This window comes from Elephas maximus, chromosome 17 (genome assembly GCF_024166365.1).
Source record: "Elephas maximus indicus isolate mEleMax1 chromosome 17, mEleMax1 primary haplotype, whole genome shotgun sequence".
NCBI classification, from domain to species: Eukaryota; Metazoa; Chordata; class Mammalia; order Proboscidea; family Elephantidae; genus Elephas; species Elephas maximus.
In genome coordinates this window covers 63,207,367-63,220,927 of record NC_064835.1, presented here as the reverse complement: position 1 = coordinate 63,220,927, position 13,561 = coordinate 63,207,367, and the positions used below count along the sequence as shown (strand labels likewise).

At 38.0% G+C, this 13,561-nt stretch overlaps 1 protein-coding gene across 6 annotated transcripts in view; it reads right to left on the bottom strand.

Moving 5' to 3' along the window:
* Positions 1–13,561, bottom strand: part of EXOC6B (exocyst complex component 6B) — a 713,117-nt gene that overhangs the window by 575,759 nt on the left and 123,797 nt on the right. For 4 of the 6 annotated variants that reach the window (XM_049856497.1, XM_049856495.1, XM_049856493.1 and 1 more), the window contains exons 4-5: positions 12,020–12,131; positions 11,863–11,908 (exon numbers count right to left, since the gene is read on the bottom strand). In XM_049856497.1, coding sequence (XP_049712454.1) covers positions 11,863–11,908; positions 12,020–12,131 — 158 coding nt within the window. The remainder of the gene's footprint in view (positions 1–11,862; positions 11,909–12,019; positions 12,132–13,561) is intronic. The other 2 variants (XM_049856496.1, XM_049856494.1) reach the window with 1 other exon arrangement.

Here is a 13,561-nt window from a genome sequence, read left to right as displayed (position 1 = left end):
TATAGAATGATACAAGTTAGGTTTTTACTTAGAAAAATAGGGGTAAATAATAAGGTAACCACAAAAAGGAATATCGATTTCATAACTCAAGAAAAAAGCCAAGAAAAACGTAACGACTCAACTAACATAAAGTTAAACACTATGAAAATGAGGATCTCACAATCTACTAAGAAAAACGTCTCAGCACAAAAAAGTATGTGGAAAAATGAAATGGCCAACAACTCACATGAAAAGGCATCAAAATGACAGCACTAAAAACTTATTTATTTATAATTACGCTGAATGTAAATGGACTAAATGCACCAATAAAGAGACAGAGAGTCACAGACTGGATAAAGAAACACGAGCCATCTATATGCTGCCTACAAGAGACACACCTTAGACTTAGAGACACAAACAAACTAAAACTCAAAGGATGGAAAAAAATATATCAAGCAAACAATAAGCAAAAAAGAAGAGGAGTAGCAATATTAATTTCTGACAAAATAGACTTTAGACTTAAATCCGCCACAAAGGATAAAGAAGGACACTATATAATGATAAAAGGGACAATTGGTCAGGAAGACATAACCATATTAAATATTTATGCACCCAATGACAGGGCTGCAAGATACATAAATCAAATTTTAACAGAATTGAAAAGTGAGATAGACACCTCCACATTTATAGTAGGAGACTTCAACACACCACTTTCGGAGAAGGACAGGACATCCAGTAAGAAGCTCAATAGAGACACGGAAGACCTAATTACAACAATCAACCAACTTGACCTCACTGACTTATACAGAATTCTCCACCCAACTGCTGCAAAATATACTTTTTTTTCTAGTGCACATGGAACATTCTCTAGAATAGACCACATATTAGGTCATAAATCAAATCTTTGCAGAATCCAAAATATCGAAATATTACAAAGCATCTTCTCAGACCACAAGGCAATGAAGCTAGAAATCAATAACAGAAAAACTAGGGAAAAGAAATCAAATACTTGGAAACTGAACAATACCCTCCTGAAAAAAGACTGGGTTATAGAAGACATCAAGGAGGAAATAAGGAAATTCTTAGAAAGCAACGAGAATGAAACTACTTCCTATCAAAACCTCTGGGACACAGCAAAAGCAGTGCTCAGAGGCCAATTTATATCGATAAATGCACACATACAAAAAGAAGAGCCAAAAGCAGAGAACTGTCCCTACAACTTGAACAAATAGAAAGTGAGCAACAAAAGAACCCATCAGGCACCAGAAGAAAACAAATAATAAAAATTAGAGCTGAACTAAATGAATTAGAGAACAGAAAAACAATTGAAAGAATTAACAAAGCCAAAAGCTGGTTCTTTGAAAAAATTAACAAAATTGATAAACCATTGGCTAGACTGATTAAAGAAAAACAGGAAAGGAAACAAATAACCCGAATAAGAAACGAGAAGGACCACATCACAACACAGCCAAATGAAATTAAAAGAATCATTTCAGATTACTACGAAAAATTGTACTCTAACAAATTTGAAAACCTAGAAGAAATGGATAAATTCTTGGAAAAATACTACCTACCTAAACTAACACATTCAGAAGTAGAACAACTAAATAGACCCATAACAAAAAAACAGATTGAAACGGTAATCAAAAAACTTCCAACAAAAAAAAGTCCTGGCCCAGACGGCTTCACTGCAGAGTTCTACCAAACCTTCAGAGAAGTCTTAACACCACTACTACTGAAGGTATTTCAAAGCATAGAAAAAGACGGAATACTACCCAACTCACTCTATGAAGCTACCATCTCCCTGATACCAAAACCAGGTAAACACATTACAAAAAAAGAAAATTATAGACCTATATCCCTCATGAACATAGATGCAAAAATCCTCAACAAAATTCTAGCCAATAGAATCAACAACACATCAAAAAAATAATTCACCCTGATCAAGTGGGATTTATACCAGGTATGCAAGGCTGGTTTAATATCAGAAAAACCATTAATGTAATCCATCACATAAATAAAACAAAAGATAAAAACCACATGATCTTATCAATAGATGCAGAAAAGGCATTTGACAAAGTTCAACACCCAAACTCTTACCAAAATAGGAATTGAAGGAAAATTCCTCAACATAATAAAGGGCATCTATACAAAGCCAACAGCCAATATCACTCTAAATGGAGAGAACCTGAAAGCATTTCCCTTGAGAACGGGAACCAGACAAGGATGCTCTTTATCACCGCTCTTATTCAACATTGTACTTGAAGTCCTAGCCAGGGCCAACAGCCAATATCACTCTAAATGGAGAGAACCTGAAAGCATTTCCCTTGAGAACGGGAACCTGACAAGGATGCTCTTTATCACCGCTCTTATTCAACATCGTACTTGAAGTCCTAGCCAGGGCAATTAGGCTAGACAAAGAAATAAACGGTATCCAGATTGGTAAGGAGGAAGTAAAGCTATCACTATTTGCAGATGACATGATCGTATACATGGAAAACCCTAAGGAATCCTCCAGAAAACTACTGAAACTAATAGAAGAGTTTGGAAGAGTCTCTGGTTATAAAATAAATATACAAAAATCACTTGGATTCCTCTACATCAACAAAAAGAACACCGAAGAGGAAATAACCAAATCAATACCATTCACAGTAGCCCCCAAGAAGATAAAATACTTAGGAATAAATCTTACCAAGGATGTAACAGACCTATACAAAGAAAACTATAAAACTCTGCTACAAGAAATTCAAAAGGACACACTTAAGTGGAAAAACATACCCTGCTAATGGATAGGAAGACTTAACATAGTAAAAATGTCTATTCTACCAAAAGCCATCTATACATATAACGCACTTCCAATCCAAATACCAATGTCATATTTTAAGGGGATAGAGAAACAAATCACTAATTTCATATGGAAGGGAAAGAACCCCCGGATAAGTAAAGCATTACTGAAAAAGAAGAAGAAAGTGGGAGGCCTTACTCTACCTGATTTCAGAACCTATTATACAGCTACAGTAGTCAAAACAGCCTGGTACTGGTACAACAACAGGCACATAGACCAATGGAACAGAATTGAGACCCCAGATATAAATCCATCCATGTATGAGCAGCTGATATTTGACAAAGGACCAGTGTCAGTCAATTGGGGAAATGATAGTCTTTTTAACAAATGGTGCTGGCATAACTGGATATCCATTTGCAAAAGAATGAAACAGGACCCATACCTCACACCATGCACAAAAACTAACTCCAAGTGGGTCAAAGACCTAAACATAAAGACTAAAAAGATAAAGATCATGGAAGAAAAAATAGGGACAACCCTAGGAGCCCTAATACAGGGCATAAACAGAATACAAAACATTACCAAAAATGATGAAGAGAAACCAGATAACTGGGAGCTCCTAAAAATCAAACACCTATGCTCATCTAAAGACTTCACCAAAAGAGTAAAAAGACCACCTACAGACTGGGAAAGAATATTCAGCTATGACATCTCCGACCAGCGCCTGATCTCTAAAATCTACATGATTCTGTCAAAACTCAACCACAAAAAGACAAACAACCCAATCAAGAAGTGGGCAAAGGATATGAACACACATTTCACTAAAGAAGATATTCAGGCAGCCAACAGACACATGAGAAAATGCTCCCGATCATTAGCCATTAGAGAAATGCAAATTAAAACTACGATGAGATGCCATCTCACACCAACTAGACTGGCATTAATCCAAAAAACACAAAATAATAAATGTTGGAGAGGCTGCGGAGAGATTGGAACTCTCATACACTGCAGGTGGGATTGTAAAATGGTACAACCACTTTGGAAATCTATCTGGCGTTATCTTAAACAGTTAGAAATAGAACTACCATACAACCCAGAAATCCCACTCCTCGGAATATACCCTAGAGAAACAAGAGCCTTCACACAAACAGATATATGCACACCCATGTTTATTGCAGCTCTGTTTACAATAGCAAAAAGCTGGAAGCAACCAAGGTGTCCATCAACGGATGAATGGGTAAATAAATTGTGGTATATTGACACAATGGAATACTACGCATCAATAAAGAACAGTGACGAATCTCTGAAACATTTCATAACATGGAGGAATCTGGAAGGCCTTATGCTGAGCGAAATGAGTCAGAGGCAAAAGGACAAATATTGTATAAGACCTCTATTATAAGATCTTGAGAAATAGAAAAAACGGAGAAGAATACATACTTTTGTGGTTACAAAGGGGGGAGGGAGGGAGGGAGGGAGAGGGTTTTTTACTGATCAATCAGTAGATAAGAACTGCTTTGGGTGAAGGGAAAGACAACACTCAATACAAGGAAGGTCAGTCTAACTGGACAGGACTAAAAGCAAAGAGGTTTCCGGGATAAAATGAAAGCTTCAAATGTCAGCGGAGCAGGGGCTGGGGTCTGGGGAACATGGTTTGAGGGGACTTCTAAGTCAATGGGCAAAACAATTCTATTATGAAAACATTCTGCATCCCACTTTGAAATGTGGCGTCTGGGGTCTTAAATGCCAACAAGCGGCCATCTAAGATACATCAATTGGTCTCAACCCACCTGGTGCAAAGGCAAAGGAAGAACACCAAGGTCACACGACAACTAAGAACCCAAGAGACAGAAAGGGCCACATGAACCAGAGACCTACATTATCCTGAGACCAGAAGAACTAGTTGGTGCCTGGCCACAATCAATGTCTGCCCTGTCAGGGAGCACAACAGACAACTCCTGAGGGAGCAGGAGACCAATGGGATACAGACCCCAAATTCTCATAAAAAGACCATACTTAATGGTATGACTGCGACTAGAGGAATCCCGGAGACAATGCTCCCCAGACCTTCTGATGGCACAGGACAGGAACCATCCCCGAAGACAACTCATCAGAAATGAAAGGGACTGGTCAGCGGGTGGGAGAGAGATGCTGATGAAGAGTGAGCTAATTAAATCAGGTGGACACTGCAGAGTGTGTTGGCAACTCTTGACTGGAGCGGGGATGGGAAGATAGAGAAAGAGGGAAGACGGCAAAATTGGCACGAAACGAGAGACTGAAAGGGCTGACTCAATAGGGGGAGAGCAAGTGGGAGAAGGGAGTAAGATGTATGTAAACTTACATGTGACAGACTGATTGGAATGGTAAATGTTCACTTGAAGCTTTATAAAGATTAATTAAAAAAAACAAAAAAAATCTCAGTGGCTTAAAACAAATATTTATAACTACTAACATTGTACAATGAGCCCTACTAGCAGGGTGGTTTAAGCACTTGGCCGTTAACTGAAAGGTCAATGGTTCAAACCCACCAGCCACTCAATGGGAGAAAGATGTGGCCGTCTGCTCCCATAAAGATAAAAGCCGTGGAAACCACATGGGGCAGTTCTACTCTGTCCTATCGGGTTGCTATGAGTCGGAATCAACTCAGAGGCAACAGGTTTGGAATGCTGTATATCCACAACAGGCTGACAGGAAGTTTTCTGTTCATTGCAATTACTCAAGGACTCAAACACTCTCTTGAAAATTACTGTTTACCATGACCAAGTGAAAATAAGAGAAGACTGGAAGATTTTGCACTGGAAGTTAAATACTAAACCCAAAACTAACACGCATCACTTCTGCTCACATCTTATCAACAACAGGCTGACAGGGAAGTTTTCTGTTCATTGCAGTTACTCAAGGACTCAACCACTCTCTTGAAAATTACTGTTTGCCACAACTAAGTGATAAAAAGAGAAGATTGGAAGAGTTTGCACTGGAAATTAAATGCTAAACCCAAAACTGACATGTATCACTTCTGTTCACATTTTATCAACCAGAAGCAGTCACATGGCTCCACCCAAACACATGGAGGCCAGAAATATAATCCTACTGTGTGCCAGATGATGAGTGAGCTAGAGATGTTGGTAAACAGCACATACAACAACCACAGGAATGGGAGGGGACTGGGGCAGATGTGAATTATTCATATAATGGACTACTACGGAGAAATTAAAGTGAATGAGCAAAATCTATATACGTGAAAAAAACAAGGCCCCATTAGTATCTAAGCTCCATAAGGGCACATGTTTTTGTCTTTTTTGTTCACACCTGCGTCCCTGATACCAAAAGCAATACCTAGGACATAACAGGTACTAAATTCATTCTGGTGAATGAATGAATGAATCTCAAAAAAACGAGGACTGAAAACCATCAGTGTGTTTTTAAAAACACAAATAAGGCAAGGGTGCCTGCTCTCACCACTTCTATTCAATATTGTATCAGAAGTCCTAGCCAGAGCACTAAGACAAGAAAAAGAAATAAAAGGTATCCAGATTGGGAAAGAACAAGCAAAATTATCTCATTTGCAGATGATATGATCCTATAAAGAAAATACCAAAGAGTCCACAAGAAAACTTTGAGAGCTAATAGAGGAACTAAGCAAAGTTGCAGGCACAAGATCAACAAACGGAAATCAGCTGGGTTTCTACACGCCAGCAGTGAGAATCTGAAAGAGAAATTAGGTTAACAACTCCACTTACAATAACATCCAGGAGAATAAAATATCTAGGAATAAATCTAACCAGAGATGTGAAGGCCATATACAATGAAAATTACAAAACACACTGAAACAGATTACAGAAGATTTGAGTAAACGGAAAGATGTTCCATGTTCATGGATCGGAACAGTTAATATTGTTAAGATGTCAATACTACCCAAAGTGATCTACAGATTCAATGCAATCCCCATCAAAATTCCAAAAGCCTCCTTTAAAAACAAATCCTCAACTTTATATGGAATGAGACCCCGAATAGCTAAAGCAGTATTAAAAGAGAAGGACAAAGTAGGAGGACTCACATCTCCTGATTTTAAAACATACTATACAGCTACAGTAATCAAAACAGCCTGGCACTGGTATAACAACAGACACACAGATCAATGGGACAGAATTGAGAGTCCAGAAATAAAACCACACATCTATGGTCAACTGAATTTTCTTTTAATTGTACTTTAGATGAAGATTTACAGAGCAAATCAGCTTCTCATTAAACAGTTTGTATACATATCGTTTTATGACATTTTAGCAACCCCACAACATATGAACACTCTCCCTTCTAGACCTTGGGTTCCCTATTACCAGCTTTCCTGTCCCCTCCTACCTTCTAGTCCTTGACCCTGGGCTGGTGTGACCCTTTAGGTTTTATGGGCCTGTCTAATCTTCAGATGGAAACCCTGGTGGCGTACAGGTTAAGTGCTATGACTGCTAACCAAAAGGTCGGCAGTTCAAATCCACCAGGCGCTCCTTGGAAACTCTATGGGGCAGTTCTACTCTGTCCTATAGGGTTGCTATAAGTTGGAATCAACTCAGCAGCAATGGGTTTGGGTTTTTTTTTTTATCTTTGGATGAAAGGTGAACCTCAGGAGTGACTTCATTACTGAGCTAAAAGGGTGTCCAGGAGCCACACTCTCGGGGTTTCTCCAGTCTCTGCCAGACCAGTAAGTCTGGTCTTTTCTTGTGAGTTAGAATTTTGTTCTACATTTTTCTCCAGCTCTGTATGGGACCCTCTATTGCAATCCCTGTCAGAGCAGTCAGTGGTGGTAGCCGGGTACCATCTAGTTGTACTGGACTCAGTCTGATAGAAGCTGTGGTAGTTGTGGTCCATTAGTCCTTTGGACTAATCTTTCCTTATATCTTTAGTTTTCTTCATTCTCCCCTGCTCCCGAAGGGGTGAGATCAGTGGAGTATCTTAGATGGCCACTCAAGTACTTTTAAGACACTTTTAAGACACTCACCAAAGTAGAATGTAGAACATTTTCTTCATAAACTATGTTATGCCAATCAATTGAGCTAGATGTTCCCTGAGACCATGGTCCCCATAGCCCTCAGCCCATTAATTCGGTCCCTCAAGGATTTTGGATGTGTCTATGGAGCGTCCATGAATGATCAACTGATTTTTGACAAGGGTGCTGAGTCCATTTGATGGGGAAAGAAGAGTCTCTTCAATAACTGGTGTTGGGAAAATTGGATTTCCACATGCACAAAAAATGAAACAGGATCCATTCCTAATACCATACACCAAAAAAAATCAAAATGGATTAAGGACCTAAATGTGCAAACTAAAACCATAAAATTCTTAGAAAAACAAGCAGGGGCCACACTGTCAGGCCTGGCTTTCAACAATGGATTATCTAATATAAAAAACAAAAGCATAAACAGCAAAAGACAAAATAAATAAATGGGGCCTAATAAAAATTTAAAACTTCTGCTCATCAAAAGACATTACCAAAAAAGTGAAAAAACAAGCTACCAACTGGGAGAACATCTTTGGAAACCATATATGCAACGAGAATCTAAAAAGCAAAATATATGGAAAACTTCAACAAGTTAACAACAAAAAGACAACCCAATCATAAAATGGACAAAGTACTGGAATAGGCATTTCACCAAAGAGGACACTCAAATGGCCACCGAACACATGAAAAGATGCTCAGTATCATTAGCCATCGGAGAAATACAAATCAAAATCGAGATACCATTTCACTCCCACTAGGGATGCTATGGAAACCCTGGTGGCATAGTGGTTAAGAGCTACGTCTGCTAACCAAAAGGCCAACAGTTCGAATCCACCAGGCACTCATTGGAAACTCTATGCGGCAGTTCTACTCTGTCCTACAGGGTCACTATGAGTCGGAATCAACTCGATGGCAATGGGGTTAGGGTCACTATGAATCACAGCCAACTTGACAGCACCTAACAAGGACAAGATGGCTAAGATTAAAAAATAATAATAACAAATGTTGGAGAGGATGTAGGAAAACTGGAACCCTTAACCATTGCTGGCAGAAATGCAAAATGGTATAGCCGTTGTGGAAAACAGTGTGATGGCTCCTCAAAAAACTAAAAATAGAACTAGTATGTTGTTGTTGTTAGGTGCCATTGAGTCGGTTCCGACTCACAGTGACTCTACATACCACAGAACAAAACACTGCCCGGTCCTACGCCATCCTTACAATCATTGGTATGCTTGAGCCCATTATTGCAGCCACTGTGTCAATCCATCTCGTTGAGGGTCTTCTTCTTTTCTACTGACCCTATACTTTACCAAGCATGATGTCTTTCTCTAGGGACTGATCCCTCCTGACAACATATCCAAAGTATGTAACACTTACTGATGAAGATCAAAGACCACAGCCTTAAGTATGGATTATGCCTTAACATAAAGGAAACAAAAATCCTCACAACTGGACCAATAAGCCACATCATGATAAACGGAGAAAAAACTGAAGTTGTCGAGGATTTCATTTTACTTGGATCCACGATCAACACCCATGGAAGCAGCAGTCAAGAAATCAAAAGATGCATTGCACTGGGCAATTCCACTCCTAGGAATATACCCAAAAGACTTGAAAGCAGAGACTCAAAAAGAGACTTGTACACCAATGTTAACTGCAGCACTATTCACAACAGCCAAAAGGTGGAATCAACTTACACACCCATCAACAGATGAATGGATAAACAAAATGTGGTACATACATACAATGGAATAATACTTACCCAGTAGGAGAACAAAGTCTTGATACATGCTACAGTATGAATGGAGCTTGAAGACATTATGTTGCGGGAAATAGGCCAGTCACAAAAGGACAAATAGTGTATGACCTCACTTACATAAAGAGACAAGAAAAGGAAAATGTGTGGAGACCAAAGTTTATTGGTGGTTATTAGGAGGTAGGGAAAGGGGAGCTAACCACGATGGAAAAATAGCTTGATTAATGGTAGGGTTGCACAATTAGTCAATTATTGTAATTGCTGTCAATAAGTTGTACACCTGTAAAAAGGTGACCTGGCAAAAGTTATGTGGTAGATACATTTACAACAATGACCAAAAAACAGAGTGGTTGCTGAGGCTGCTTATGTACAACCATACACCTCATGGGATTTGGTTCCTATGTTTGGAAGTTCAGGGTCATGGTTTCATGGGAACATCCCAGTTAATTCACCTAACGATGTGTTTAGTGTTTCTGTTCTACCTCCTAGTTCGCTGTGTAGTACCTGGGGTCTTAAAAGTTTGGTAGCAACCATCCAGGGTACAACAATGGTCTCTATTCACCCGGAGCAACAGAGAAAGGAGAGTCAAGAATAAGAGGAGGATATGGAATATGTGGCTAATTGCCTCCGTGAACAACTGCCTCCTTTGCCATGAGACCAGAGAAAATGGATGGTGCCCAGCTACCATTACCAAACATTTCTCATCAAAGATTCCATAGAAGAACCCTGATCAAAAGGGAGAAATACAGAACAGAATTTCAAATTCTCATGGACTGCAGTCTTCCTGGAGCCATGGAGGGCAGATGAACCCCTGAAACTACTGCCCTGAAATAATCTTGAAACTTTAAACCAAAGTCTTCTTTAACCCCTGAAGTCTTCTTAAATAGCTTAGTATAACCAGTATAAAAGGTCTACCCTCTATGCTTTTTTAAGAAGTATCTATCTTTATGGGATCAAACTGACAAGAGCAACTCGAAAGATTAGACGGGAACCTTAGAGGGCAGTGAGTTTATGGTTAATGGGGGAGGCACAACTCAGAAAATGAGAACAAGAATGGTAGCACAACTCAAAAGTAATCAATTCACTAAACTGTGCATGTAGAAACTGGTGAATTGGTATATGTTTTGTTGTGTATATCCTTAACAACAACAAAAGAAATAAACGTATTTTAAATAAATAAATAAATAGTTTTTAAAAAACACAAAGTAATACAATATGATTTATAGATATTAAAAACATGGACTAGAAGGACACTCACCAAATTTATGATACTGGTTTCCTCGGGGAAGTAGGGAAATGAATAGAACCAAGAAGGAGAATGATAAATTTTATCTGCAATTTTTTTTAATGTGTACTTTTACCTCATATATATGAAAGTATATAAAGGCTTCCAGAGCCCAGCGGCCCAGAGCCTCTCTCTCTCTCTCATATATATATATGAACAAAAACTGGAAAATTGTTAACATCTGTTAATTCTGAGAGTTTGGTACACAAGCATTTTTTATTCTTTGTAATTTTATAACTTTATAAAAAGTTCATTAGAGAAATAACACTACTTTCATATCTCCTTGAACAGAACTTTTCAAATTGTTCTACCTAAGCTCTTTTCAATGAGTAAGTCCTCCTGAGGATAGGAAGGGAGCCTGGGAAATAATCCTAAGAAACTAAAAAAGAAAAATTTTTGATGCCTCATGCTTTAGCTTTAAAATTCTTGAGAATCTGGAATTTTTATCCACAATATTTCTGTTTTTATTTCAATATTAAATACATTAAGTCCACAATTTTTTCTATCAAAATCTAGGTAAAATTAACACCTCAAGAAGAGGTGTCCCATTTATCCTACAGCTTCACAAATCCCCATCCTACTGCAGGGTGCCCCAGGGCAGAGGGGGTAGGGACACTAACTTTAGTTTAGGAAGAAAAGCCAAAGAGTAACTGTACAGTTTCTTCTGGAATAAGACGAGACGAAAACAGCACAGAGGAAAGGAATCCTCTGAACTTAAATCTTGAATCTTACCTCTGCATCAGAACCAGTAACTGTATTTCCAACTATAATACTAAACAAAAGCATATTTCTCAAAGCAACTATTATTAAAACAGTTACATGCTTTTCCCTAAAAGATTGAATCTTCTAAAACTCAAAACTATAAACAATGGTTTTTATTAAACAGAATACATTAGCATACCACTAGTACCTGTAAATCCAAGGATGAATAAATAAATATACAAATAACTGGAGAAGATGTTATGGAAATTTAGTTTTTGAAAGGTTACGCTAAAGATGGACTTTAAAAAATTCTATCAGAAATTTTAGATAACAACAACTGTCCAATAAAAAAAAAATCTTACCTTTTAGTTTTCATCTGGTCCCTCAGCTTGCTGTACATCTCCAGAACTTGAAAGAGAGGGGAAAAAAAGAGCACACAAGCATTACTTAGAGAAAGTGAAAGAATAATTAAAGTTAAGGAATTGCATCAAGAGTCCTACTCCACTTCCAGTTCCTCACCTGGAAGACACAGCATTAATTTATCAACAGTGGCAGAAATATTTCTCTGTTGTAGACGACACTGCTTCAGCTCTTCCATTGCTATTACCAGCTTGGCAAGAGGGAAAAAAAACTGAATTATGTCAATAGCTATAAATAAAAAGCTTTCAGTCACATTTTTCCATTCTGTGTTCAATTCATCAGAAAATCCCAGACAGTTTCATAGTAAGACCTGCCAAGGAGACTAAGGAACTGCCTTTCCCAACCAGTAAAACATTCCTGCAGTTCCCCACTTTCTCCCCAAGATACATACTATACTAAGATCGGCTAGGCAAAAATGAAATCCTAAAATACGGGGACTATCCAGAACAAAGGCAAAAAATTTGCATATTTTCTCCAAACTCTACTCAGGCTCTTCATGATTTATGGATTCATCAGTCTTCTAAGATTCGGTATCTCTTTCGTCAGTGCTAGACTCCTGGAGGAAAACAGTCCTTCCTACACAGCTTCAAGTGAGTCTTGAAAATGATCTCCAACTAAATCTCTATTTTAACAAATAAACCACACACTTAAAAGTTGTGGCTTTTCTAAGAGTTGCAGTTTAGTAAAGAGTAACTGACTTTTCTTCCCTGTTTTAAAGGCTTCCATCTGAAGTTATCCTACAATATAACTAGAAAAAATTGTACTCTCTGCATAATTTAGAATATGTGAGGCAAACTTTAAAAATGTAATAATCTATACACTGTAGTCTCTTGCAGCATTCATCCCATACCCATACCTAAAAATGTTATCTGCTTAGGTACCATGAAGAAAAGAACAAAGAAGAATGGTCCCGATTTAGTCACTGATAAAACAATCAAAAACTAATCTTAATGATAATTAGAATTAATACTTAAATAAGTATTAGGTGATAAAGAAAAACATGATACCAAGAACAGTAATCAACTACAAATCAGAAAACTTGGGTGTCAGTCCCAGTCTTGACAATCACTAACTATGTAAACTTTAGCAAATTATCCATTTAATTTCCTGATCAATAAAATAATAATAACTGCTCTGACTTTATCATAGGTCTGCCGTGAGGATCAAGTGATAAAAAGAATGTAAAATAATCCTGTAAACTGTGAAGCTTTAAATGGAATCAATTATTCATTTTTTCAAAAACAAGCATTTATTTAGCATCCACTTTGTGCTAATCACTATTCAGAGAGAGGGGATGCAGCAACGAATTACACAAACACAAATTCCTGACCTCGTGGACCTCATGGAGAAATTATCTAATAGAGGGAGAAGGGAAAAAGAACAAATATATAAGTAAAAGTCCACAATATCAGAGCATGATAGGCACAAGAGAGAAAAATAAAGCAGGAAAGGGTACAAAGGAATGCAGAGGTGGTCAGGAAAGGGCTCATTAAGAAGGTAACATTTGAGCAAAGATCTGAAGTAGGTGGACATTGAAGGAAGAACATTCCAGGCAGAGGAAACAGCACTGGCCATCTTATGACTGGGTTTTTGGGTCAGGTGACTTAAAAACACAGACAAGGAAGGCTGCATCCTCTCTCA